This window comes from Cygnus atratus, chromosome 16 (assembly GCF_013377495.2).
Source record: "Cygnus atratus isolate AKBS03 ecotype Queensland, Australia chromosome 16, CAtr_DNAZoo_HiC_assembly, whole genome shotgun sequence".
NCBI classification, from domain to species: domain Eukaryota; kingdom Metazoa; phylum Chordata; class Aves; order Anseriformes; family Anatidae; genus Cygnus; species Cygnus atratus.
The window spans coordinates 687,330-714,905 of NC_066377.1; the positions used below are offsets into that span (position 1 = coordinate 687,330).

The 27,576-nt window shown below is 59.6% G+C and overlaps 2 protein-coding genes across 11 annotated transcripts; both read left to right on the forward strand.

Annotated features, from left to right (window-relative positions):
* The first annotated feature begins 40 nt into the window (after nt 1-40).
* Nucleotides 41-27,576, forward strand: CDK5RAP1 (CDK5 regulatory subunit associated protein 1). Of its 10 annotated transcripts, none has more exons than XM_050713960.1 (13): nt 41-59; nt 1,277-1,380; nt 1,841-1,875; nt 2,612-2,712; nt 23,216-23,426; nt 24,237-24,357; nt 24,661-24,891; nt 25,146-25,243; nt 25,357-25,412; nt 25,529-25,659; nt 25,777-25,926; nt 26,608-26,748; nt 26,896-27,576. In XM_050713960.1, coding segments are annotated over exons 1-13 (1,455 nt in total). In that variant the 5' UTR covers nt 41-58; the 3' UTR covers nt 26,971-27,576. The 10 variants fall into 10 exon arrangements, with proteins under 10 accessions (XP_050569917.1, XP_050569916.1, XP_050569915.1 ...); XM_050713959.1 differs by lacking the exon at nt 2,612-2,712 and adding an exon at nt 22,928-23,028; XM_050713958.1 differs by lacking the exons at nt 1,841-1,875; nt 2,612-2,712 and adding exons at nt 22,157-22,191; nt 22,928-23,028.
* On the forward strand, nt 10,839-20,492 carry LOC118258408 (bactericidal permeability-increasing protein-like). Its single transcript, XM_035567182.2, is given in 16 exon segments — nt 10,839-10,953; nt 11,864-11,978; nt 12,445-12,573; nt 13,322-13,477; nt 13,822-13,885; nt 15,843-15,906; nt 16,261-16,356; nt 16,359-16,477; nt 16,625-16,801; nt 17,008-17,067; nt 17,291-17,458; nt 17,860-17,927; nt 18,063-18,111; nt 18,468-18,531; nt 19,067-19,143; nt 19,680-20,492. Coding segments are annotated over 16 exon segments (1,575 nt in total). The 3' UTR covers nt 19,734-20,492.

Genomic DNA, 27,576 nt, shown 5'->3' on the forward strand with positions numbered 1-27,576 from the left:
CCGGGAGGGCCTTTCAGGACACCTTCATCCCCCTTGCCGCGACAAAACACGGCGGACAAGCACGCTTTTCCCTTTATTTATTCTATCCCGGGGGGGGAGCGCCGCAGGGACCGGGCCAGCCCCGCCGGAACGGTGCCGGCGCGGAACGCGGGGCCGCGGGGCGGGGACGCGGCGGGGCCGCTGCTGGCGGCGCGCACCGGGGCCGCTCGGCTCGGCCCGGCCCGGCCCGCGCCGCCTCCGCCCCGTCCCGCTCCCGGTCCCGGTCCCGGTCCCGGTCCCGGTCCCCATCCCGGCCCCGGCCCCGGCCCCGGCCCCGGCCCCGCGGCCTAGCGCGGGCTCCCCGCCGGGCTCGGCCATGCAGGGCTGGGGCCGCGTGCTGCGGGCGGCCGGGCGCCTCCGCTCGGTCGCTGCCAGCCCCGGGGCCGCCCGCGGAGCGAGCTGCGGGCCCGGCGAGCGGCCGGGGGGGCGCGGGGCCGCGCTGCCCGCGGGGCCGGACCTGCGGCACTTCCTGAGAGCCGCCGCCGTGCCGCCACCCGCCGGGGAGCCGCGGCCCGAGCCGGAGCGGGGCGCTGCCGCCGGGCCCGGCAGAGGTCGGTGCCGCCGGGCCCTGCCCTGCCCTGCCCTGCCCTGCCCTGCCCTGCCCTGCCCTGCCCTGCCCTGCCCTGCCACCACCGCCAGCCCTGGGGCCGCCGGGGCCGGCCGCGCCTTGCGGCCCTGCCAGCCAGGCCAAGGCCAGCCTGAAGCTCCGGTGGGGCTCGCGGCGGAAGAGCTGCGGGGCTGGGGGCTCTGAGAGCGACCCTGGCGCGAGGAGGAGGCCAGCTCGGCGGCCGCATGCTCGCTGCCGTGCCTCCCCGCTCCACGGAGGTGCACAGGGCAGCGGCCTGCGCCGTGCCTCCCGTGACGCCCTGGGTGCCAGCAGCAGCTGTGGCAGAGCTTCCAGGCTGCGGTGCCCGGAGGAGAGGGGCGTTCGTTGCACCGAGTGCTGTGTCTGAGCAGCACAGTAGCTTCAGCCTCTCCGCAAGCCGCCGTCCAGACCTCTGGTGCTGGAATGGCGTGCTCGGAGGCGCTTGGGTTTCCCAGTGCCGCTAGCAGAGCCTGCCTTTAATTTTGGCTTGCCTTTTCTGTATGGGCTGGAAGGGAAAGCGCCTTTTCTGCAGCTCGCCTGTTGCGGGACTGCAGCTTCCTTCCTGTGGAGGAGATCGCGGAAAGAGCTTGTAAATGAGAGGTTGATTCAAGGCAGACGTCTGTGTCACCCCCACATCTGTCTTTGTTGCAGTGTACCTGGAGACCTATGGGTGCCAGATGAACGTCAGTGACACAGAGATCGCTTGGGCTATCCTGCAAAAGAACGGCTACACGAGGACGAAGGACGTGGATGAGGTGAGCTGCCTTGGCAGCTCTTCTGTAAAGCAGGCCTGGGAGAGCTTCACACCACCACCAAGTCCCAGGTTTTATCTGGAGTGCCGTCCCACAGGCTGGTGGGATTTGTGCAGTATGAGTTGTGTGCAGTGAAGGAAGCTGCTTAACAAGCATGCGAGAAAGCTGCAGGGTTTTTGTTTTGTTTTGTTCTCCTTTAAACTGGTGGGTTCCCTCTCAGCTGGGGGGGGACTGGGCACAGTGGGATGCTCCTGACTTACCCTTACCTGAGTTTACTTCTGCTGCTTTGTGGAAGGCTCTGCTTGTTTTCTGCTAAGGTTTCTTGCAACTTTGGTCGTTGAAACCCAGAGTGTTTTTAGACAGATCCTTTTTGCTAAGTTAAGTGAGTTTTGTGGTCTGCCTGTTCAGGTTGTGTGTGCAGTTTTTACAATTTCTCCTTCCTTCTGTGTCATCCTCAATTTAGGCCGATGTGATTCTGCTTGTTACCTGTTCTGTGAGGTAAGGAAACTTTTGTCACTGCTGTTTTTTGGATGGTTTTAAAGGAATTGCAATTTGAAAACTGAGGAGATAAATACATCGTGTAATGAAAACAGCAGGCAGATGTGAAACTGCCCATTTAGCTTAGGCTAGAGCTAGTTGATGTTATGATACGTAACGCTAATTGTGCAGTTAATTACTGTAGAGTGAGAAAAAGCTCCTTGGTAGTGTACGCTGTGTCTGTATCTCATGGGCAGTGAGAGACTCACACACACTTGTGCTTGGATGATTTTTGCTTTTTTACTTTTTGACTCTTGTGTTCGGTTGAAGTGCCTGTCTCTTTAGTACAAGGCCTGTACTGCAAAAAATAGGGAAACCCATTTAGGGTATATTTGGGATAAACTATATAGGGAACTTTGCTTGGTTTTTTCCTGCATGCAGATGTTGAACGTGCACTGTCTCTCGCAAGGTAGCTGATATTTGCTGGCTAAGGCAGACTTTTTCTCTGCGAGAGCTTAGTCTGGGAGTTGTTTCTGAAGTGCTGAGGTTCCTAGGCAAGCAAAATGGCAGCAGATGAGTCAAGACGTAATCTACACACCACAGAAAGCACGTCCATGTACCATCAGATCCATCAGGAGGATGATTCTTGGTTCCCTGTCTTTAGTTCAGTTCTCCCCTGAAAGCCCTTGAGCTGCTTTGAGCTGGAGGACTGTTGAAGTGCAGCAATGGGAATAACCCCTGTTTTCCTGTTTCCCAGGGAGAAGGCTGAGCAGGCTATCTGGAATCGCCTGCGGCACCTCAAGGCACTGAAAGCGCGGCGGCACCAGGGTCGCCTGCCTCTCCGCATCGGGATCCTAGGTACCTGCTGGGCTGTGCGGCGGTGGGGAGCGCACGCTGTTGTGCCACATCCCATTATGCTGCGCTTCCTCTTCGCCTCTGGTGGCATCAGGCCTTTGCCACGGGGTGAAAGCAGCTAGCGAAGGGGTGCAGCAGGCTAACTGAGGGTGGGCACGTCCTCACAAGGACCCTTCTCCTTTGGTGGCAGGATGCATGGCTGAGAGGCTTAAGGAGGAGATTCTGCACAGGGGCCAGGGCAGAGAGGGAGGAAAGCGAGGCCCTGCTCACTGCGTGGTCTGCATGTGCGCTCCCTGCGGATTTCCCCTAGCACGTGCCATTGAACGCCACTTTTCTCACGCTTGGTCTGCCTGCACGACATCCCTTCCTGGGGGACCTCGGCCAGGGGGCCTCCTGCCCCAACACCCCGAGCTCGGCTCCTTCCCGTCCCGCTGTGGCGGCGCAGAGCGGGGCCAGGGATGGGCCAGCCCTGCACAGCCCTGGCACGTCCCAAAACCAGCTCTTCTGAAACCAAACCAAATCTCCCTGGCCAAGCTCATTTGGCACTGATGAAAAAGCAAAAGAAATCAGAAAGAGAAGCCTGGTCCCGCTCAGCCACGGGGCTGCTCTGTGCCACGGGCAGCCCCCAGCCCGGCCGTTCCCCCCGCAGCCGCAGGGGGGTCTCTGAGGGGCGGGGGGTGCAGGCGGTGGTCCGGAGGGGCGAGGGCGTGCACGCTGCCAGCAGCCCTGTCCCAAACCCACTGACACCCCAGTGCCGTCCCCTGAGACCCACGCTGCCCTCCCCGTCCTGCCAGGCTGCCACTCGCTGCGGGGAAGGTGCCGAGCCAGTGGAGAGTGGGGGTCACTGGTGGACCCGCAGCCAGGGTAAAGTGGGGCGTCAGAGCGGGGACAGCCCCGCTGCAAGGGGGGGCAATCTCATCGCCCTCAACAAAACCCAGCGCCAAGGTGGATTGCTACGGGACGGATCCACTGAATAAACAGAGCCACTTTCCTGCAAATGGAATAAAAACGCACAGAACCTCCTAAAGCAGCAGGGACGGTGTCAGCCAAAGCCAGGAGAAAAGTATTGACTGATGGAGGCACCAGATACAGCCTGGGTTGCGCTGAGGAATATTTTGGCCTCGAATTCCTAGAAATGTTTTTGTTAAGTGTCACAAAGCACTTCATCACTGCGAGAGGTTTTTGGGGTAACCACGGCGCAGCAGCTTTGTGTTCGTGCGAGAGGCTGAGGCGAGCCTGGCCAGGGAGTGATTAGAAATCAAAAAGGAACCGATTAGCCCACTTCCCTCCACCAGCTGCACGGGAGTGCAGAAATGAAACAAAAGGCATGAGGGAGCATAAGGAGATTTACATTTGCGAAGCTATTTCCATTTTAATAAGCCAAAGTGCTGTTAAATAGAGATTGATATTTCTCCCCAAATACCCATATTTTTCAGAAGTGGTTTATACCGACACGGCGAGCTGGGCTTTGGTGTTTTGGTGCAGGAAAGTTGCTTAACTCATACCCAAAGCCACGGGGTGACTCCGCTCCCTCTCCTCTCCCCAGCTCAGGAGGGAGCGAGCTTTGAACACTAGGGCCGGCAGCGAATAACAACTCCTCTCCCTCTTCCGCAGCTCCCCATCGGCGAGTTTGGCAGGGCAGGATGCAAACGCTCACCCACAGCCCCGGCACGGAGGAGCCGCAGGCCAGCGCTCAGCGCAGCATCGCCCGGGAGCCCAAGGCAACGGCGCGTGCGGCTGCGGCGACAGACGGACGGACGGACGGCCCGGGGGGCATGTGCCGCACGTCCCTGTGCCCACCAGGCCGGCACGGCTCGGGCAGCGGCACCCACTTGTTGCACCCCAAGTTTTGCGGGGACGTTGAAGCCCTCGGGCCCCGCGCACGCCTCGCCTCGAGCCCGCTGCCACCCGACGCCTCCGCGCTCGGTGCCAGCCTCGTGCTCGGGCGCGCGGGGCGCGGGCAGCAGGTGCTCGGGGCAGCGGCAGCGTAAAGGATAGGAAAGCAGAAGGCATTACCATGCTTAATGGGAAGTGGCAGAGGGCCCGGGGGAGACCGCGGCAATAACTGTCCCTTCCCTCCTCCTTCCTCGGGGCCCGAGCGCTGCCTTATTGCCCGCGGCTCTCCCGCCGCGCTCCGCCGCTCCGCTGCGGCTTCTCCCCGGCTGGTGGCTCCTCGACGAGGTCCCGGTGCCCCGCGACGCGGTCCCGGTGCCCCGCGGGCGCTGCGGGGCTGCCGCCACCCCCGGCCCCATCGGCGCGCCCGGGCCGTCGGCCGGGCAGGCTCCCTCCCACCGGCCGCGTCAATGTGGGAAAAAAAACAGAAAGAAAGAAAAGAAGAAGAAAAAGAGCGAGCCCCGCTGGCGGGGGAGGGGAGGGGAGGGCGGAGGGGAGGAGAGGGAGGGGAGCGGAGGAGAGGGGAGGGGAGGGGAGGGGAGGGAAGGCAAGGCAAGGCAAGGCAAGGCAAGGAAAGGCAAGGCAAGGCAAGGAAAGGAAAGGGGGCGCAGCAGGGGCTGCCCGTGGGACGCGGCGCTCGGGCTCGGTGGCTCCGGCTGCCAGTGCTGCCCGGCCACGGGGCGCCGAGTGGGGTGGCCCTGGGGTGGCCGTGGGACGCCCACAGTCCCGGTGCAGAGCTGTCCCGGTGCCAGCCCCGACGAGCGAAGGTGCCCACGGGGGCCACGCTCCCACCCGCTCCGCTCCCCCCCCACCGAGCCCCCACTGCGGGGCCGCGCTGCCCGGGGCTGCTCCGTGCCGCAGCTCGGGGGGCAGCGGGGCTGCAAAGCCCCCGGCCAGCCCCGTGCCCGGCTGCGTCCCGCTGCACATCGCCGTCCTTCCCAGCACCTGGGACCTGCAAAAGTCTCTGCGTGTGCACGTGCATGCGTACAGCGCGTGTGTGCGAGTGTTCATACGTGCAGGCGTACGCTGATTGTGGTGGATTTCCCCTTTTTAAATAAATACGGGCTGGTGGCTGCCAAAGAGAGCACTTCGCAGCACTCCGAGTTTTTATTTCTGGATTGGCCCAAAGGTAGAGCAGCAGCAAAGTGCCTTTGACAGCTCTTTGGGATGATTCAGCAATGGAAAGTACCTATCTGGGGGCAGAGCAGAGCGGGTGATTAGGCAGCCAGAAGTCGTACAAAACCAATCAGTGCAAGAGCCAGAGCTTCAGGTCTGGTATCTCGCAGTGCAAAGCACGGCCGTTTGGCACAGCTCTCCAGTCCCCCAGGCACAGCACCAGGTGCCCACCTGCCCTCTGCTCCCCGCTCAGGCTGAAGCCGTGCCCACCCTCGTGTTTGCAGGCAAAGGCTCAGGGCTGGCCAGGGCTGGGATGGAGACGAGACCGGGGATGGCTGGGCCGGCTGCAGCGTGGGCCGTGGGCTGCCGGGGCAGTCTCGGTAACAAAGATTTCTCCAGGGATTAGCGAGCAGCCGAAGGACACGCTGTGAAAACAAGCCGAGGCGGGAGGAGGTACAGCTGGAGAGCTTGAAGGGAGGAACGGTGCGAGGGAGGGCTTTCTGCGTTTGCCTCCCATTTCCGTGGGAGCAAGCGAGAGCCCTTTTGTCGCCAGTGCAGATCACGAGTGCTGCAGGGCTCAGGCGCCAGCGGCTGTGTGCGGGCAGCGGCTCAGCCGTGGGGAGCGGGGCCGGGGCGCCCGCTGCAGCCCCCTGCAGCCCCCTGCTCGGCTCCAGACCCCCAGGCACTGCCGCAGCTTCATCGACACTGGCACACAGCTGGCCCACGGCCCCAGCCGTCTGCCCAGGAACCCTCACGCCAATTGGGGCCCACTGGGCCAGCTCCTCCCTTCCCCACCAGCCGCCAATTGCTCCTTTAATTGCGTTAGTTCACATACTCTGCTTCAGCCTTTTTACAGATTCCCTGAGCGTGGGGTAGGAGGGAGCATGAGATCATGCTCTGGCCTTCTCTAATTGCCTGGTTACCTCTGAAGCGAGCCCAAGAACTCGCTTTGGCTTCTGTGCCTTCTGAAAGCTGCTGCACGCAGGCGGGGGGTGGCTGAGGGGTCCCGCACCAGCAACTGGGGCGAGCAGGAGAGGACGGCCTGATGTGAAGCCTGGTGGGACCCCCACCCTGGTGGGACTCCCACCCTGGGCCCTGCAGCGTCCCTGAGGCCAGCAGCTCCCTGCCTGGCCGTGGGTTCCTCTTTTCTGGGGTGCTCGCCCTGTGAATGCCCCCAGCATGGCAGGGTCTGGCCCCGCACCCCGCAGAGCAGCTCCCTGCACCCTCCTGCTGCCCTGGGACGGCCAGGTGGGGGGCAGGGGGGCAGGGGCCAGGCCTGCCCAGCAAAGGGCAGAGCTTCTGGGGGCCTCCCGGGACCCCTGGCCCCATGAGCTCACCCTCCTCTTCGGCTCCCTTTCTCCACCTCCTGTTTTGCCCGAGCAGCTGCTGGGGCAGGCTGCATGTGGCCTCTCGCCCTGCCCCTCTGGCGGCACAGAGCCACCATTCAGACCCCCCCTCCCCAGCCCTGGCTCTGCCCGAGGTCATCATTCCTGCATTTTTATTTTTACTTTTCTGCAAAATCACCCCCTCTGCTCTCCGCGTCCCCTTTTGTCTCCCCGAGGCTCCCAGACATCGTGCCGGGAGGTGGCGTGCCCTGGGGGGGGGGCAGCGTGTTGGGGTGCTGGCAGCCCCCGGTGGGTGGGGGACGCCCTGGCTGTGGAGCTGCTCTGGGGGGCCCTGGGACAGCACCAGGACGCTGGGGCAGAGGCAGAGCGCGGGTGGTGAGCCCGGCGGTGGGGAAGGTCCCGGGGGCCAAGCTCCCGCTGGGAGCCTCATTGCTTGCGGCCAAACCCCTGCACCCAGGGTCCTCATCTGCAAATTGACACTTCTCGCTGCGCCCCCCGTTTTTAGCTCTTGTGTCCCCGAGCGTGTCCGGTCACTTGTCTTTGATGCAGCCGTCAGGGCTGGCGTCAGCTGGTGACCCTGCGCTGGCTGAGAGCCTTCCCTGCCTCCCAGGAACAGCCGGAGCTGGGTCACGCCGGTCCTGCAGCTGGGAAAACAGTGTCGGGGGAGCCCCCACGCTGCCTGACTGTATTTTTAGGTGCTGCTGGATTGAAGGCTGCGGGGGGCTCACAGCAGCAGGTGAGGGTGGGAAGTGGCGGTGATTTGGCACACGGGCTGGAGCCACAGCCCCCGGCACCCCAATGCTGACGGCATTTCGCAGAGGTGTGGGTGACATCCCTGCAGCTCCAGGGACATCCATGGTGGCCCCAGGTCCTGGGCAGAGGGTCCTGGGCCGGGTTTTGCAGTTAATTCACTGCTGTCACCCCCAGCAGGAAGCACTGCTGGGACTAGCCCTTGGTGTTGGGTGTTAGAAGTGGTTCCAACTGTTCCTTGACAAACACGGGATTGTTTGGTCAGGCTTCGTGCTGTGTTTTTTCAGTTCAACTTTAAAATTTGCTCAAAGCCAGAAGGAAAACGTCGTGTTTGTGCTTCCTCAGCATGCTGCCCCCCATGAAATTTCATTTCTCCTCACGGAAGAGGTTCTGGTTCCTTAATGCTCACCCTGAGTGTCTTAAATATCATTTTGAAACTGCCCCGCAGAGATGCCGTGCCACAAACGTGCAGCTCCGGGGAGTTCCTCCTTCACTGCGAGCAAGACTCAGCAAAAAGCTGAAATAGGGCTTTGGCTCTTGAACCTTCTCCTCTGCTCTAGGCTTCCTCTTTTGTGTACAACGAGTTCTGCCCTGGGGCTCCTGGGCACCAGGGATGTCTTGGGGCCGGTGCTGATGGCTCCAGGCAGCCCACGGAGCATCCCGTGGGACGCGGCTCTCCCCCAGGCCGTGTGCCCTGTGCTGGCAGGCACTGTCACCACCCGGCCTGCCGGGCCACTGGGTCCCGTGTGGGCTCCTGCTGCTGCTGCTGCCTTGTGGCACAGCCCCAGCAGCCAGACCCGAAGGGGCAGGGCTGGCCCATCACGCTCACCAAACCGGCGGCTCGGGGACACGGAGACTGCGGTCCTGCTCCCCAAAGCCTCGTCTGCAAGTTTGGTGTGCGCTTGTCGCGCGCGGGCGAGGCAGCCTGCAACTATGGGGAAGAAAGACAAAAGGATCTGAGGTCCCGGTCTCGCCAGCGCTGAGCCTCCCTGTGCCGGAGCCTCCAGCAAAGGCATCCCAGGCTCTGCGGCCCTGCCTGGGCTGCGCTGGGCAGGCAGCTGCTCTCCAGGCTCCGTGGCACAGTCATGCCAGGCCGCTGTGCTTGAGCAATAGCTGGATTTCACAAGTGCTTAATGAAGGGATGTTGCCTCTGGACAGATAGGAGAGCTGGGCGATCACCAGTCACATGAAGTTTAACGAAAGCAAGTGCCGGGTCCTGCACCTGAGACGGGGTAACCCTGGCTATACGTACAGACTGGGAGACGAGATGCTGGAGAGCAGCCCCGCAGAGAGGGATCTGGGGGTTGTGGTTGACAGCAAGTTGAATATGAGCCAGCAGTGTGCCCTGGCAGCCAGGAGGGCCAACCGTATCCTGGGGTGCATCAAGCACGGCATTGCGAGTCGGTCGAGGGAAGTGATTGTCCCGCTCTACTCTGCGCTGGTGCGGCCTCACCTCGAGTACTGTGTGCAGTTCTGGGCACCACAGTACAAAAAGGACATTAAACTGTTGGAGAGTGTCCAGAGGAGGGCGACGAAGATGGTGAAGGGCCTAGAGGGGAAGACATAAGAGGAGTGGCTGAGGTCACTGGGCCTGTTCAGCCTGGAGAAGAGGAGGCTGAGGGGAGACCTCACTGCGGCCTACAGCTTCGTGGCGAGGGGGGGTTGCGGGGCAGGTGACCTATTCTCCATAAACACCAGTGATAGGACCTGCGGGAACGGTGTTAAGCTGAGGCAGGAGAAGTTTAGGCTGGACATCAGGAAGAGGTTCTTCACCGAGAGGGTGGTCGCACACTGGAACAGGCTCCCCAGGGAAGGAGTCACTGCACCAAGCCTGTCTGAATTTAAGAAGAGATTGGACTATGCACTTAGACATATGGTCTAAACTTTTGGGTAGACCTGTGCGGTGCCAGGAGTTGGACTTGGTGATCCTTATGGGTCCCTTCCAACTCGGGGTATTCTGTGATTCTATGATTCTGTGAACTAGGACTTCCCTGGATACAGGGAGAGATCTGCCCGCATCAGCTGCTGAGGACTTCCTTTGCTGCTTCCAGAAAGGAAAATAAAAGCAAAACACTTCTAAATCACTGTTTCTTCCACCAGCTCTCGTAGTGGTGGCCAGGGAGCAGCAGGGCTGCTGGGCTCTGCAGAAAGCCCAAGGCAGCAGGGGGGCTCTGCCCTGCCCACCCCTGCCCCACAGACTGCTGCCTCCCCGCCTCGCTGCACCCCCTCGTGCGCCCGTCGTGAGCCCAAGAGCTGTGGCACCTGGGACCCCAGAAATTTTGCATCTGGTGCTCATTTGTGGTACAAGAGACATCTCCTGGGCATGGCTGCTGCTGGGCAGAGCTCTGGGGCTGGGGTCGGGAGGTGCGCGGGCACCCTTCAATGCTCGATTTCGTCACCCCTCGGCCCCGTTGTGGCCACCCAACCTGAGGTGAGGGCCTCTTGGCCAGCCCCTGGGTGTGAGGTGACTTGGGATTTTCTTGCAGGAGGCAAAAAGACGTAACTTTAGCGCTTGTTGTGCCCCAAGGCTGTTCCACTGGTAATGCTACAACCAGCGCCTTGGACGGGTCTGGGTCGTGCTGGTGGCAGCTATTAGGGCAGAGTAGGGGCCCCGTGGGGCAGGACAGGGGCAGCCTTTGCTGGGTAGAGGGCAAAGCAACCGGGCAGGGCAAAAAGCAAACAACTGCCTTATCAACTCAGCCAGAAGCAGGGAGCTGAGGCCAGCAGCAGGGAGCCGAAGCCAGCGGCTCGTCTGTGCCCCGGGTGGCTGCTGCTGTGGGGAGGGGCTGTGTGCCCCTGGCACGGGGCTGGGGCCGTTACCTCCTGGTCCTTGCCGGCCTTCCCTGCTGCTCTGGAAGCGGGGCAGCGGCCAAGCAGGAAGCACCAGGCTGAGGGGATGCCCCGTGTGGGCTGCAAAAGCGGATCTGCATCCTGCGTCGTCCGCAGTTCCCCTTTTGGTGTGGATATAAAGGCGGTGTGGGCAGAGAGAGCCAGGCAGCAGCACGGCAGCGTCGGGCAGCCAGGATGGGAGTGCGGAGCCTTTTGGTGGCCAGCACGGTGCTGGCTTTGGGTCTGGCGCTCACTGGGGCCACCAACCCTGGCTTTGTGGTCAGGATCACCCAGGCAGGCTTGGACTACGGTGGGTTCGGCTCCTGATCTCCCTCCTCTCTTGCAGGTGCTGGCGGCTGAGGTGCAGAGCCGGGTGCTCGTGCAGTTCCAGGGCAGGACAGAGACAGCCTCGGCCATGCGTGCCAAAGGCAGCATCGCCCTGATGTCCCCATCTGCCCCTGCCGCTGTCTCCATCGAGTCTGTGCAGAGCAGCCAGACCCTGCGGGGGGCTGGGGGCTGCACCCAGGTGCCGATGGGGGAGACCCCGGCTCGAGGAGGCACAGGGCTGGCGGGGCGGGACGGTGCTGTGCTCATGGCACGCATCCAGGCAGCCGAGCCCGAGCCCCGGAGGAGCGAGCTGCGGTGGAGGGAGGCGGTGGGGAGGTGCCAGGAGGGCGGTGACGGAGATGGATGGGCTCTGTGTTGGGTTTATTGAGGCAGGCAGGGCCCAGGCTCCAGCGGAGCGCTGTTATGGATTGAAATACACTGTGTGAGAAACAGCTCATTTACCCAGCGGCTTTGCTAGCTGTCGGGAGAGGAGGACGTGACTCCCCTTCCCAGATGGACGCAGGGCTGCAGCACTCGCCCACACCCCAGGACAGGGGCTCCACCTGGCTTTGCCCGCTGGCACCGGGCACGGAGCAGCACAGAGCCTGGGCACCTCCTGCACGGGACCAGCTCCTCCTTTCTCCTGCTGCCTGGCCACACCGGGCTGCCCAGCTGCCACCTTCCGCAGGGCTTGCAAGTGGGCAGACACCAGGCGATGCCTGCACACTTGCAGGGCTCTGTGCTGCACCAAGATTAGCTTCAGCAACAGCTTGCACAGTGGAGAGCAGCCAGGCCACTGGTGTTTCCTTTAACCCTTTTGCCATGCTCCTGTTGCACGCTCCTGGCTCCCTTGGGAGGCGCATGACCATGATGCTGTCCCTTTGCCCCCGCAGCCAAGCAGCACGGGGTTGCTGTCTTGGAGAAGGAGCTGGCCCAGCTGAAGCTGCAAGACATCTCAGGTGAATCCCGAATCCGGATCTTGGGGAAGGTGCGCTACGAGATCTCCAGGTGAGCCCTGCCAGTGGCTTAGAGCGACTTGCTGCCCTCCCAGCCCTGCGGGGAGCCTGGAGGGCCTCGGGGGAGCAGGGGGTGCCGGAGCAGTGAGGGCTGTCCTCTGCCCTGCAGCTCCCAAAATGTTGGCCCTGTCCTCGGTGAAGGGATGCCTCACCTCAGGAACCCACCTAGCATGAGCCCAGCCTGCGGGGTCCTGGGGTCCCAGCTCCTTGCCACCCCCTTGCAGCTCTCCTCCCGCTGCTGCCCTGGGTTTCCAGCACTGAGGAGCTGCTCTCACGGTGCCACAGGGACCGTGCTCCCAAAGGCACTGCTCTGCCCACGCAGTGCTGTTCCTTGGCAGGATGGGAGCTGGGGATGCTGCTGGCACAGTGCCTTCACTCCTGCCCTCCCCAGCTGGGCACCCAGCGTGAGGCACCCCCTCTCACACGCCTTTACTTTTATTTTATTTTTTATGTTTTAGACTGAACCTTCGCAATTTCCAGTTGCCGCACTCGCAGATTTCCCTGGTCCCCAACCAGGGCCTGCAAGTCTCCATCTCCAACGCCTTTGCTGAGCTGGACGGGAACTGGCGTGTGAAGCTGCGCTTCCTGTGGGTACTCGGCTGTCCCTGCGCACAGCCGCTTCCCTGGCTCAGGCACCTCACTCTGCATTTCCCTCTCTGAATCTGGACAGGCTTTTTTCCCTCCTCTGCCTCCTTCGTGGTTTGGGCAACTCTTGCTTTGTTACCTGCAGATGTCCTGACCCCCCCAGCTGGGCTGCAGCTGCTTTAGTCCCGCCGCCTGTGAGCCCCTAGCCGTGGGGGAGCACCGCAAGGTCCCTCTCCCCATGCCAGGGCACCCGCGGCTGGCCAGGCAGCAGTCATGCCTCTTGCAAATGGTCGGGGAGATAACGTGAGCGCCATCTCCCCTCTCATGGCACCTGGGCACATGGGGTTGGTCCCTCCTGCTTGTTTGAGCTGGGCTGGGGCTGGGAAGCAGCCCCCTGAGCACCCACGGGAACAGCCTGTGCACAGGGTACTGCTGCTCAGAAAGCTGTGGAAATGGATGAAACGGGCTGGGAAGGAAGAGCTAGGCGGATGCTGAGAGCTGTGTGTGAACTCTCCCGCTCTCTGCCATCTCCCCTGCTTACTTTCAGATCTTTCTGTTTAAAGGCTCCCTTGCCTAGTTTATATTGCAATGAAATTCAGTTTCCCTGAGTTTAAAAGCCTTCTCGGTCTCCTCCGGATGCTCACTGCAAGCAGAGCCTGAGGCAGACAGACCCCTCTGGAAGCTCCGGGTCCCTGCAACAGGACCCACCGGTGACACCTGTCCCCTTTCTTGTCCTCCCTCTCCCTGCAGCCGGCACCATGGGTCATTCAACCTGAACGTGGAGCACATATACATCAAGACCACCCTGAAGCTGGGCAGAGATGCCTCTGGGAAGCCAACGATTGATGTCTCTGCCTGCAGCACCAGTATCTCCAATGTCCGCGTACGCTTTTCAGGCAAATTGAGGTAACATCACCGTGAAGGCCTAGAAATCCTGCGTGTTAGCCCAGCTGAGGTGGGAAGGTGGCTGCCAGGCGCAGTAGGTGCTTGAATCTGCTCTGAGTTTGTCCTGCTGTGGTTGCACATTTAAGGGAGAAGTTCTGGGGCAGTCACGAGACTTGTATGCATGTTGTTTACGAGCAGGTTTGTTTGCAAATGTAAACCCTGAGTCAAAGCTTGACTCCAGGCTGGCATGGGAATGGCGTTCCCTAGTGTCCCACAGCTCCAGTGTCTCCCTTTCCTGCACAAATACTTCTGCAGCATCCTCTGAGATAGAGCAAAAATGACTCCCTCTCTGTTTTTCTCTGCAGTTGGCTTTACAACCTCTTCCACAAAACCATTGAGTCCAAATTCAAGAAAAACTTGGAGGACAAGGTACGTGAAAGAAGCTCGGTAGAGCTCCAGGCTTTCTGGTGATCTGTAGCCCTCACTTGTAGCAGGTGTTTCAAGGGCTCAGGTCACACCTACGGATTTAAGCAGGGCCAGAGCGTGCGGGCACATTGCTGATTTGGTGGAAGCTGTGAGGAATGGGCACATGCTAAGTGCAGCCCCCATAGCATCATGTGGCTCGGGCTGGATTCTAAACCTGCAGCGTTTGCCAAAGCCCAGTATAATTGGTTCCCAATTAACAAATGCTTCTCTTTCCATGTGGTCAGTTAGTTAGATCTTATGCCTCGGCCAAACTCATTGTAACAGAGGAAACCCGCTCAGAGCTGCCCTTGAAATGGCCTGCGCGCATACGTGCTTTTGGGAGCAACAGGTTAGACATCCTCTTCTCTGGATTTCAGCTGCTTGCCGTCTTGTTGTAATGGGGTGCACCAGGGAAGCCCTGGTACCTTCAGCCCTGTACAAAAGCCTACATGCAGGAGACTCGCGTCAAGACATGGAAACAAGCTGTTAGCAATAATTACTACAAGGCTCGCTGGCATGAGCTACAACCTCCCCGGCCGTGAACCTTGCTCAGGAAGGAGGCAGTTGGAGAGCAGGCGAATCCCACCCTGCCGCAGGTCGGGTCCCGGCCGCGGCGCATTTGGCTCTGGCCGATGCCATCTCGTGCTGCCTGGGGGCCACCTGGAGCCCTGGCAGCAGATGGGCTGGCAGCAGGAGCGAGGCTGGGGCCGGGCAGAAAGGCTTTCATGCTGCGGTATCTCCTGGAAGGAGGCAGCCGGGGAATCTGCCCCAGCAGCCCGGCCGAGCCCCTTTGCCAGACACGCGTTTCTCTAGGGGCTTTCTCCCTGCTTGAGATGGAGCAGAGGAGAGGCCAGGGCTGGGAGTGCTGCAGGACCCTGCTCAGCCCTGTCCCTGCCCCGATCTTGCTCCAGCCACCTGTGGGCACCTGCAGCTCTTGCTGCGGGGCTGGGCAGTGCCCTGCCCCAGGGGCCAGGAGGGACCTGGGGGTCCAGCACCTGCAGACAAATACGGACTTGATGATCTCTGTAGGTCCCTTCCAAGTGAACAGTTCTGTCCCGTTCAGTTCTGTTCTATGAGTCTATGATTCTATTCTACTAGGCAGGGGGACAAGCAGCTTACCAGCAAGCCTCTGCTGGTAAAGTCATGCCCAAGGCTCCATCCCTCCTCTTCCTCCCGGCAGTGCAGCCAGCCACCGGGTGTTGCCAGCGCGGCCGCTGCTCCTCCAGAGCTCCGCGTCTCGCTGTCAGCTGCTGCCAGCTGGCTGCCTGGTCAGGCAGATGATGGCCTCATCCTGCGTGGGGGTTCTTGTGCCAGTATGGCGTTGGAAGAGAGATTGTGCAGATTATCTCGGCCGTCTACAGGACTGCCCCCTGCAGTAAATTCCTGAGCCAGCATTTAGACTGCATTTGAATCCTCCACTAATGCTGAGGCTTTGCCTGTGGATGACAGTGGCAGAGGCATTTGCTCTGCTCCCCTGGCAGCACGACGCAGCCCCAACTCCACAGCTGTGCTTTGTGGGTGCACAGGTAGGAGTGCTCCTGCCCTTCAGGGGCAGATTAACTCTTCCAGTTGCTCTGCTTCTGCTAAGTCTTGGCCGCTCAGCACAAAGCATTCCAGCAGAGACTGTAGGAAGTCTGAGGGCACAGCTGAGAATCCTTCAAAGGGCCTCAATGCAGCTAAAATATGTGGGGAACCTGCTGTAAGCAGATGTTTGCAGGTATAAACCCTGCCTGTATCTCAGATACTTAAGTACTGTCTGATGAATAGAGAAGAACATCACTGTGTGCTCTTTTATTTAAGCAGGCTTTGGCAAAGAACACAAACAGCACTGGGCAGCAGAGCACGTGCCCGAGGCTTCCACCCGGGGCTGTGTGCCCCAGCAGAGCCAGGCTGCTGAGCTCCCTTGCCTTTGTTTCCGCAGGTCTGCGAAAGCCTGAGTAGCTCTGTCAGAAGATACCTACAGCCTTACCTCCAGACCGTACCAGGTACTGCACGAGCACTGCACGGGGCTTGGGGAGCGTTTTTTCCTAGCATTTCCTGGCCACGGGGATGGTGTTTTACCTTGTGCCCACTCTCCATTTCTTTGTATTTCCACACACGTGCCGGGAGTTGGGGAGCACCACACAGCAGAGTTGTCACCATGCACTCAGTCCTCCCACAGGGAGAGACGGTGCCAAGACAGGGCACCCGCACGCAGCCTCCCCTGAGCCGTGCCCCAGGGCTGGTGGAGCACGGGCTGCCTCGGCAAGGGGACCCGGATGGTGTCCCAGGTCCAGGAATTAGTTTGCATGGCTGAGAAACAGAGTGAAGAGGAAAATGCAATTTTTATTTCCAAACAGAAGCAAACGCACGTGAAACTGCTATAGTGCTGTTGTACCAGGGAGCCGGGGCAAGGCTCTGCCCAGGCGTCAGCGGAGGCAAGCTGCTCCTGGCTCTCGCTCACCCTCTGCCCCGTGTCTTGCAGTAACAGCCAAGATAGATGCCGTGGCTGGGATCGATTACTCCTTGACAGCACCCCCGGTTGCCACTGCCCAGTTCCTCAATGCGGACCTGAAGGTGAGAGGCTGCCCTCGGGAAGCTCAGTGTGGCTGATGCCGTTGCAGGGGGCAGGAGGGAGGCGGGGGTCAGTCACCGCCTGCAAATGCCATTCCCCAGCCTGGCTGAGCCCCACCAGCCCTGCTTCACCCACTCCCGTCCTTCCAGGGCGAATGCTTCTCCCTGGCACAACACACCGCCATCCCCTTCACGCCGCCAGCGCTGGCCTTTCCTCCTGATCACAGCCGCATGGTTTACTTCGGGGTCTCCAGCTACTTCTTCAACACCGCCAGCTTCGCCTACCACACGGCTGGGGCACTGGTCTTTGAAATCACAGACTCCATGGTAAGGAGGCGAGGTGGGATGGGGTCAGCGGCTGGCAGACTCGCAGGGCTCCTCTGCCACCGTCTCCTCCACACTTTTCAACGGAGCTGCTCTGGGCGCAGAGCAGGGGCTGAGGTGTCCTTGCTGCACGCACGAGGTGCACGAGGGGCTGATCCTGCCCCAGCGCCATGCTGCGTTGCCGGGCAGTAACCGTCCTCCACCCGCAGATCCCGAAGGACATCGAATTCCGTTTGAACACCTCCACCTTTGCGGCCTTCCTTCCCCAGGTGAGCCCCAGCCCTGCCCGGCACAGGCTCTGTGCGAGGCGGCCCTCCAGAGAGCCCAGCCCCAGGTTCCCAGCGAGGGGGAGCCGCAGCGGGGCCGTGCTCTGGGTGCTGCATCCCTGCACTCCGTGGGCTGCTGGCATGGGAAGGAGCTCGGCAGCAGCAGGCTGCAGAGCCACGGGAGATTTTGTGCTGCGGTTCCTCCCCTCTCCCTGCTCCTTTGCAGCTGGACAAGATGTACCCCAACATGCCGATGAAGTTGAGGCTGTCCGCTCCCTCCGCCCCGTTCCTGAGCATTGGAACAAACGGGGTCTCGCTCCAGCCTGTTGTGGACATCCAGGCTTACGCCATCTATCCCAACGGCAACCTGGCCCCCCTCTTCCTCCTCAGCTTGGTGAGTTGGGGTCCAGGGCTGCGGTGGGGTCACTGGTCCCGGCTGGGAGCCCCTCGCACAGCCTCAGTCTGCTGTGGTGCCCCATGAGCACTGCCTGCACCTCAGTGAGCAACGGTGGGAGCTCCCGAGCTGTGCCGCACCCTCCCATCATGTTTGGCGATCCTGTGCCATCCGTGCCGTGCTCCTGCTGAGAGGTGCCTCCTGAAACCAGCCCAGTCGGGTACATGGAGCACCCCAGCAGAAATGCCCGAGCTCACAAACGCCGGTTTTCACGCTGGGTGCGAGCGGGGCCCTGACTGCAGGGTGGTCTGGCTGCCTTTGGGCTGCTCTGAGCCATTCCCCCTGTGCCTGTTTCGGGGGGAGCCGGGTGGGCACTGCCAGAGCTCCGCCTCTTTCCCCAGACAGGCAACGTGTCTGCCACCGCGGACGTGAGGTCCGGCCGCATGGTTGGGAGCCTGGCCCTGGGCAGGTGAGCTGCAGGTCCCGGTGAAGCTGCTGCTGAGGGGGGTGCCGGGGATGGGGACCTGGGGCAGAGGGGATGAGCTGGGGCTGGAGGGAGCGGGAAGGGCACAGGCACTGCAAAGCACCGCTTCTCTCCGCACAGGATGAAGCTCACGCTGAAGCATTCAGATGTCGGCACTGGCACTTTCAAGGTAAGCTGTCCCTGACCACGACCAGAGACCCCAGCATGGAGGTGGGAGCCTGCCAGGTGCTGAGGAAGGGACTCACCCCCTCACACGCACCACCAAGGGATGCTGACCCCACGGGCACCTCCCGTACCAGCCTGTGAGACTGGGCGAGGGAGCAGAGCCGGCCACTATCCCCTTTTTCACCCCTATGCTTCCTACTCCACCAGCATGGCACAGGCAAAACCACAAGTCTCTGGTGAAGCGTGCACCCATCCCAGCTTCTCCTTTATTTTACTCTTCCTAATTAACCTCTGGGATCTGGTCACCTGCTCTCCCACAGACTAAGGCTCTTTTCCTTCTCCCTCTCTCTGCATCTCCAGGTGAAAATGATGCAGTCAATAATGAACATAGTTGCCTCCAGTATCCTGCTCCCACGTCTTAATGGTAATAACCTGCTGAGGGGAAAGGGGCTGCTGGAACAGACACCAGTCAGGTCACTCTATCAGGGCAGGCCCAGTTTGTTAACTAAGCCCCTGTTGCCAGGCCTGCTCAGAAGGTAAAACCTGCAGAGAGGAGGCAGCAGCGCCTGGCGTGTTTGGGGTTGGCAGAGGAGGGCTGTGGGTAACTGAGTGCGGGAGCCTCTCCGCACTGTGACACGCATCCAGAAGTGAACGCAATGGAAAAAATGAGCCTGACACACATCCTAATGCGTTCCAGGCCCTCTCCCCCGCTCGCTGCTTCTCATTACAGCTGAACAAATCAGCCCAGAGCTGGGCTGGAGGCTGCCAGGGGCCCCAGGGGCCCAGCACAACGTGAAGCCCCCAGACCTTAGCGTAGCCCGGAGGAACTCCCTCTGCCTTCCCAGGGCATGGGGGGGCAAAGGAAGGGCCGGGGGTAGGAAGTGGCCTCCTGCTTTGCACAGCCCCTTGCTCCCTCTTGCTTCTCGTTCCAACACAGCTGTGTGTGTTTTCTCTTCCAGAGAGATTAGGTAAGGGCTTCCCTCTGCCACTACCAGCCCAAGTACAGCTCTCCGATCTCCTCGTGCAGTTTCATGAGGTGAGTGGAGGGTCCGGAGCCTGTCCTGCCACTCGTCCCCGAGAGGCAGGGGTCAGGCGAGGTGCCCTGAGAAGGGGGAGGAAGCAAATTTCATGCACAGCAGTGGCTCAGGCAGGGCTGCGTTCTGCAGATTTTAAGACCGGGGCCTGAATTTCCCACGACGCTTTTTATAGTAAGCAGAGCTCTGCGGCAGCTCGGCCCCAAGCCTGACGGGGCTCTGCGTGTGGCGGCTGAGTAGCTTCAGCCCAGGATGCGGCTGCGTGCGGTGGGACCCAGGCAGGAGGGAGGAATCCTGCGCTTCGGGGGGCCTGGGGAGGCCCCGGAGGAGTGCCACTGACTGGATGCTGGATGTTTATGGCGGGGTGTGGCTGTGAAACATCTTCGGAGCCCTTCCGGAGCTAAAATTAGCCACCAAGGATGGCAGAACCACAATGCCCACGCTCCCTCCCCAAAGCGGGCGGGTGATGAGCAGGGCTGGCTCTAACAGCAAAGCAGCTGCAAGGATGCATCACAGACTTCCCCTCTCCTTCTCCTAGAATTTCCTGCTGTTTGGAGCAAACGTTCGCTACCAGCCCAGGCAAGGCAGATAGATGACCAAAGCGACCTTCAGCACCGACAACGCCCCCCTCTCGCCTGCCCCGTGCTGCCCCTCCGAGGGGACCCGGTTCCCGTCCCGCACCCCTGGCTCCCAACCCCGGCTCCCCCCCGCCGTCCCCGCCGCCGAGACGGCAAACAAACGGTTCTGCCAGAACGTGACTCATCGGCCGCCCCAGCCCGAGCAGCCAGAGGACAAACCGCAGACGCGCAGGCCAGGGCCAGAACCGCCCGAGGGGCCGAGCCCCACGGCCCGGGCTGGGCTGAGGGGACCGCGGGAGCCCGGGGGTCCCTGCCCACCCCAAATCGCCGCTGCTGCGGGTCCTGGGCCCTCTCCTGCCCTGGCCCCGAGGGGCCACCGACCACCACGCTGCTGGGGCCGACGGAGCCGAGGCTCGGGACGAGGCCTGGCGGCGGCGGCTTCCCCTCCTGCACGTGCTTCACCTTCACCGAGCGCTTCCCCGCGGTGCTGTACAAAGCCTTGCTCAGTCGGGGGGCTTCCAGCGCCCTCGCGGGGGCTGCGCCCCGCTCTGAGCCTTTGATATAAAATGCAACATGGAAATCGCTCCCGTTACCGCGTTGTTATAACGCCCTTCGTGCACCTCCCACCGGGGCGGAGAGGCGGCCGGGAGGGCCTTTCAGGACACCTTCATCCCCCTTGCCGCGACAAAACACGGCGGACAAGCACGCTTTTCCCTTTATTTATTCTATCCCGGGGGGGGAGCGCCGCAGGGACCGGGCCAGCCCCGCCGGAACGGTGCCGGCGCGGAACGCGGGGCCGCGGGGCGGGGACGCGGCGGGGCCGCTGCTGGCGGCGCGCACCGGGGCCGCTCGGCTCGGCCCGGCCCGGCCCGCGCCGCCTCCGCCCCGTCCCGCTCCCGGTCCCGGTCCCGGTCCCGGTCCCGGTCCCCATCCCGGCCCCGGCCCCGGCCCCGGCCCCGCGGCCTAGCGCGGGCTCCCCGCCGGGCTCGGCCATGCAGGGCTGGGGCCGCGTGCTGCGGGCGGCCGGGCGCCTCCGCTCGGTCGCTGCCAGCCCCGGGGCCGCCCGCGGAGCGAGCTGCGGGCCCGGCGAGCGGCCGGGGGGGCGCGGGGCCGCGCTGCCCGCGGGGCCGGACCTGCGGCACTTCCTGAGAGCCGCCGCCGTGCCGCCACCCGCCGGGGAGCCGCGGCCCGAGCCGGAGCGGGGCGCTGCCGCCGGGCCCGGCAGAGGTCGGTGCCGCCGGGCCCTGCCCTGCCCTGCCCTGCCACCACCGCCAGCCCTGGGGCCGCCGGGGCCGGCCGCGCCTTGCGGCCCTGCCAGCCAGGCCAAGGCCAGCCTGAAGCTCCGGTGGGGCTCGCGGCGGAAGAGCTGCGGGGCTGGGGGCTCTGAGAGCGACCCTGGCGCGAGGAGGAGGCCAGCTCGGCGGCCGCATGCTCGCTGCCGTGCCTCCCCGCTCCACGGAGGTGCACAGGGCAGCGGCCTGCGCCGTGCCTCCCGTGACGCCCTGGGTGCCAGCAGCAGCTGTGGCAGAGCTTCCAGGCTGCGGTGCCCGGAGGAGAGGGGCGTTTGTTGCACCGAGTGCTGTGTCTGAGCAGCACAGTAGCTTCAGCCTCTCCGCAAGCCGCCGTCCAGACCTCTGGTGCTGGAATGGCGTGCTCGGAGGCGCTCGGGTTTCCCAGTGCCGCTAGCAGAGCCTGCCTTTAATTTTGGCTTGCCTTTTCTGTATGGGCTGGAAGGGAAAGCGCCTTTTCTGCAGCTCGCCTGTTGCGGGACTGCAGCTTCCTTCCTGTGGAGGAGATCGCGGAAAGAGCTTGTAAATGAGAGGTTGATTCAAGGCAGACGTCTGTGTCACCCCCACATCTGTCTTTGTTGCAGTGTACCTGGAGACCTATGGGTGCCAGATGAACGTCAGTGACACAGAGATCGCTTGGGCTATCCTGCAAAAGAACGGCTACACGAGGACGAAGGACGTGGATGAGGTGAGGTGCCTTGGCAGCTCTTCTGTAAAGCAGGCCTGGGAGAGCTTCACACCACCACCAAGTCCCAGGTTTTATCTGGAGTGCCGTCCCACAGGCTGGTGGGATTTGTGCAGTATGAGTTGTGTGCAGTGAAGGAAGCTGCTTAACAAGCATGCGAGAAAGCTGCAGGGTTTTTGTTTTGTTTTGTTCTCCTTTAAACTGGTGGGTTCCCTCTCAGCTGGGGGGGGACTGGGCACAGTGGGATGCTCCTGACTTACCCTTACCTGAGTTTACTTCTGCTGCTTTGTGGAAGGCTCTGCTTGTTTTCTGCTAAGGTTTCTTGCAACTTTGGTCGTTGAAACCCAGAGTGTTTTTAGACAGATCCTTTTTGCTAAGTTAAGTGAGTTTTGTGGTCTGCCTGTTCAGGTTGTGTGTGCAGTTTTTACAATTTCTCCTTCCTTCTGTGTCATCCTCAATTTAGGCCGATGTGATTCTGCTTGTTACCTGTTCTGTGAGGTAAGGAAACTTTTGTCACTGCTGTTTTTTGGATGGTTTTAAAGGAATTGCAATTTGAAAACTGAGGAGATAAATACATCGTGTAATGAAAACAGCAGGCAGATGTGAAACTGCCCATTTAGCTTAGGCTAGAGCTAGTTGATGTTATGATACGTAACGCTAATTGTGCAGTTAATTACTGTAGAGTGAGAAAAAGCTCCTTGGTAGTGTACGCTGTGTCTGTATCTCATGGGCAGTGAGAGACTCACACACACTTGTGCTTGGATGATTTTTGCTTTTTTACTTTTTGACTCTTGTGTTCGGTTGAAGTGCCTGTCTCTTTAGTACAAGGCCTGTACTGCAAAAAATAGGGAAACCCATTTAGGGTATATTTGGGATAAACTATATAGGGAACTTTGCTTGGTTTTTTCCTGCATGCAGATGTTGAACGTGCACTGTCTCTCGCAAGGTAGCTGATATTTGCTGGCTAAGGCAGACTTTTTCTCTGCGAGAGCTTAGTCTGGGAGTTGTTTCTGAAGTGCTGAGGTTCCTAGGCAAGCAAAATGGCAGCAGATGAGTCAAGACGTAATCTACACACCACAGAAAGCGCGTCCATGTACCATCAGATCCATCAGGAGGATGATTCTTGGTTCCCTGTCTTTAGTTCAGTTCTCCCCTGAAAGCCCTTGAGCTGCTTTGAGCTGGAGGACTGTTGAAGTGCAGCAATGGGAATAACCCCTGTTTTCCTGTTTCCCAGGGAGAAGGCTGAGCAGGCTATCTGGAATCGCCTGCGGCACCTCAAGGCACTGAAAGCGCGGCGGCACCAGGGTCGCCTGCCTCTCCGCATCGGGATCCTAGGTACCTGCTGGGCTGTGCGGCGGTGGGGAGCGCACGCTGTTGTGCCACATCCCATTATGCTGCGCTTCCTCTTCGCCTCTGGTGGCATCAGGCCTTTGCCACGGGGTGAAAGCAGCTAGCGAAGGGGTGCAGCAGGCTAACTGAGGGTGGGCACGTCCTCACAAGGACCCTTCTCCTTTGGTGGCAGGATGCATGGCTGAGAGGCTTAAGGAGGAGATTCTGCACAGGGAGAAGCTAGTCGATATCGTGGCAGGCCCCGATGCGTACCGTGACCTTCCTCGGCTGCTGGCCGTGGCTGAGTCTGGCCAGCAAGCTGCTAACGTCCTGCTGTCGCTAGATGAGACTTACGCAGATATTCTGCCTGTCCAGACTAGCGCAGGTGGCACGACAGCATTTGTGTAAGTACCTTATTTCCTGTGCACATTTCTGTGTTTTCTTTTGTTTGGAAATACTGCTGTCCAGAACAGACATGCCAGTGACAGCAGCTACCCAAAGCAGGCAATGCCTGGCCGCACTCACTCCCAGAGGCAGCGGTTTACTAGACTCTGTTTGCTGTCTCTTTGCTGTGTGACTGAGCCCTGGAGAGACTGCCCTGTGCTCTGGCTGGCTGCAGGCTCCTCTCACCGTCCTTTGAGGATGTTGGTTGTCTAAGCCTGTTGCTGCACCGAGTGATTTCTGTCCCACTGACGTTTGTGCCTCTCTCATCCCCTGCCTTCTGCTATGTGCTGTCCCAGGTTATGTATAACTCTTCTAATGCTCCGTGCGTTGTAGTTTTTGTGGGGTTTGTTTCCATTTGTCTGGATTTGATAGTCAGATTCCCAAACAATGAAGTCAGATTCTGCTCAGTGTGGCCATAGTGTACAGAGGGACAGTTGTCACCCTCTGGAGGAGCAGAGTGCGGAAGGATCTTTCATCACTGCCAGGTTGCAGTGCAAGTCTGCATCCCGTAAGTTGCTTTCCGAGTTTCTTGGAAATGTGCATGGAAAATCAGGAGGTGTCAGCTAGGGGGCAAGTAGAAGCCAGCTCTGATTGGAATGGTGCGTAAGGGAGAGCTGCAAAGCTGCGTTCAGAGTTGGTGCTGTGTGTGCTGCAGACAAGTAAGTTGGCTGAAGGCAGCAGTGCTGGGCCAGGCCAAAGCAGGGCAGGATGCAACGTGGATGACTCTTCCGGAGAGATCGTATTGTGACCTGTGCTTCACCTCCCGGCAGGTCTATCATGCGGGGCTGTGACAACATGTGTAGCTATTGCATTGTGCCCTTCACCCGTGGCCGCGAAAGGAGCCGCCCCATTGCTTCCATTCTGCAGGAGGTGAAGATGCTCTCAGATCAGGTGAGGCAGAGCTCGCTTCCCACCCGTCCCAAATCGTGGGCCGGTTCTCAGTGACCGTATTTTCAGTGATACCTGTGACTGATGACACAGCCTTCGCCTCTGGAGGTAACGTTGCTGTAGGGCTCCTCCAGTTGCTGTTTGATTTCCGTTGCAGTGCTCTGAGACAGACAGGGCAGGGGAGGGTTCCCCCTGGGGGCTCTTCCTCAAGTAAAAGCAGAACCATGGCTGCCATTGCAGCTCCTGTATGGACAAACAGTGCAGTCCTGTATGGTTATATTTTTCCCTCTCTATTTATCTTTATAGGGGGTGAAAGAAGTGACTCTTTTGGGTCAGAATGTCAACAGCTTTCGAGATATGTCTGAGGTGCAGTTTCAGACAGCCGCTGCCCCTGTCCTCAGTCGTGGCTTTAGCACCGTCTACAAAGCTAAGCCAGGAGGATTGCGTTTTGCACATCTTCTAGACCAGGTTTCCAGAATTGATCCAGAAATGAGGATCCGTTTCACTTCTCCACACCCCAAGGATTTTCCTGATGAGGCAAGTGTGAAATAAATACCTGGACCTCTGCTTGCAGGCAGGCATCTGTGATCCGTTAGACGTGGGCTGTGCTTCCTTGCCAAAGGGAACCAGAGAGTCACAGAATGGGAACGGCAGCTCCTGGGAAGGGGGATGTGTGTGCTAAAGCTGGCAGGTTTTCAACTTGCTGAATTTTACCTGGGGGAGACTCTTCGCTTTGGCATTCTGGTAGAGTTGAGCTGTCCGTGACGTTGTCTCCTGAATGCCCGTCACAGGTCCTGCAGCTTATCCAGGAGCGACACAACATCTGCAAACAGCTCCATCTCCCAGCCCAGAGTGGAAGCACACGAGTCCTGGAGGCCATGCGACGAGGGTGAGTGATGGCCACGGGGAGCCCGATGAGCTGATCCCTGAGTTAGGGTGCTGGTTTCTCCTCACCAACATCTGGGTTTTCTGATCAGCAAATCCGCGTGTTGTTCATTGTAGATACACAAGGGAAGCGTATTTAGAGCTTGTACACCACGTGCGTGACTCCATTCCAGGTAGGGGCTCCCTTTGGGTTGATCTGAGCTCAGCACGGCTGTATCTTACTGTCCTTTCTTGAGTGAAATGTTCCTCTCTTCCTCGAGTGAGCTGTAGGTCTGTGTCTCTGTGACAGGAGTGAGTTTAAGCAGCGATTTCATTGCGGGTTTCTGTGGGGAGACAGAAGAAGATCACCAGCAGACCGTGTCCTTGCTGCGGGAAGTCCGCTACAACGTAGGCTTCCTGTTCGCTTACAGCATGAGACAGGTGAGTGCAAGACCTGGCGAAGAAGAGTCTTTTCTCTGTATATCTACTGGTTAGACATGGCTCTGATCTCAGATTGTCTAGTTGTTGAAAAGCCGCGCTTGCTTTGTCTGTTTGCAGAAAACCCGGGCGTATCACCGGCTGCAGGACGATGTGCGTGCAGATGTAAAGCAGAGGCGTCTGGAGGAGCTCATTGCTGTCTTTCGAGAGGAGGCTGCAAGAGTGAATGAGGCGATGGTGGGCCAGTCTCAGCTGGTGCTGGTGGAAGGGGTGAGCACGCCTGAAACAGTTGTCTTTCTCCCCTCTTGTGGTACAAGAGACTCTTAGGCTATAGACCACAGTCATCACTTCTGCCTTCACTTCTCATCTTTCCCCACACAATCCGGAGACTCCAAGACCACGTGCACACACTTAAGTGGTCAGCCTGGTTTTCCAGAGCCCTGAGCTGAGCAAAAAGTGGTGCCAAGTAAATTCGCAGTCCCTTTGGTTTAGGGCTTTAGCCACTTTGCTTCTAAAATCCTTGGACCAAATACAAAGGCAGGCATCGGGGAAGTCACCAGAGTTGGAATGTTGTATAGCACACGCTCGAAAGAGGTAACTGGATGAGGCTGATCAATTACGGCTTGATAGCTAGGCACAAACAACACAGTGGGTCTTTCAGGCGCTTGTGAAAGTGAGGCTCCTTTCTGAAGGCCTGGCAGTCCTGGAAAGGGGTGGGATAGGTTAGGGACATGTCTGGCCAAGCACGGAATTAGTGTAGGCTTTCAAACGTTGTCTTTGCGTGGCTCTTAGCAACGGCTCAGGCCATAGGCCTTTGTTACATGTCATGCTTAAGTGTGGAACGTGGATTTTAATACTGACAATAGTGCTCAATTAATTTCTGATACAATAAAACCCTGCAGTGAATCAGAGCTATTGCCATGCAGGTAATGTTCCCTGTCTTCCCTCCAGCCCAGCAAGCGCTCTGCCTCGGAGTTGTGTGGGAGGAACGATGGCAACATCAAAGTGATCTTCCCTGATGCTGAGATAAAGGATGCCGCAGGCTGCAAGGCTCTGGTCAGAGCCCAGCCAGGGGACTATGTTTTGGTGAAGGTGACCTGCCCGTAATTGTTGTTTCCTTAGGCTCTTTTTTCTGCGCAGTGCTGTTTCATACAAGAGCTGCTGCCCAGAGAGCCTAAAATTAGAATGGATCCTCCTCAGCCTTTTTGTTCCTGAGGAATGTTGTGCTGTTTCTTTCAGGTAACCTCTGCCAGTTCTCAGACCTTGAAGGGAGTTCCGCTTTGTCGTACCACCCTTGCCTGCTCTACAGCTTGACACTGTCCAGTGGCAGCAGGGATAACTCAAAAGTAGCACGTTTTCCCCAGGAGGAGACAACAAAGTTTGGACAGGTGGAGATGGGGCAGAAACAGCGATGTGTTGTATTTTATCTATGCATATTAGGTATATCTACATTTTGGGTACAACCTGCCCCCGTAGATCTGTGCAAGTTTGTAGACAAAAGGGACGGAAGCTGTGCATGGATGCGCCAAAGCCAAGTACTGCGTGATCTAGTGTTTTCACTTGCTGTCAGGCTTGGCCCACCCTTGAAGTGCTGCAGGCCTGTCCTCTGACGCAGCCCAGCCTGAGAAATTTATGTCCGCAGGGCAGATCATTCCTAATAGCTCCGCTGAATTTAGGAGCTGCAAAAACTGGGAGAACCTAGAAAACACAACTCTAGTAACTGCTGGAGAGTCGGAGGAGAACTGCCAAAGGGATGAACAACTTGAAGAACAAGATCGTTGAGAAGATTGTGATGAATTCTTTCCAAATAATAAATTCCTCAACTGCAAAATGTTTGGAAGGGGGAAGTAAGAACTTGCACTGTGCCTTTATGATGGAATGTAACACCAAACTGTGGAATATAAAATGATGTTTAATGAG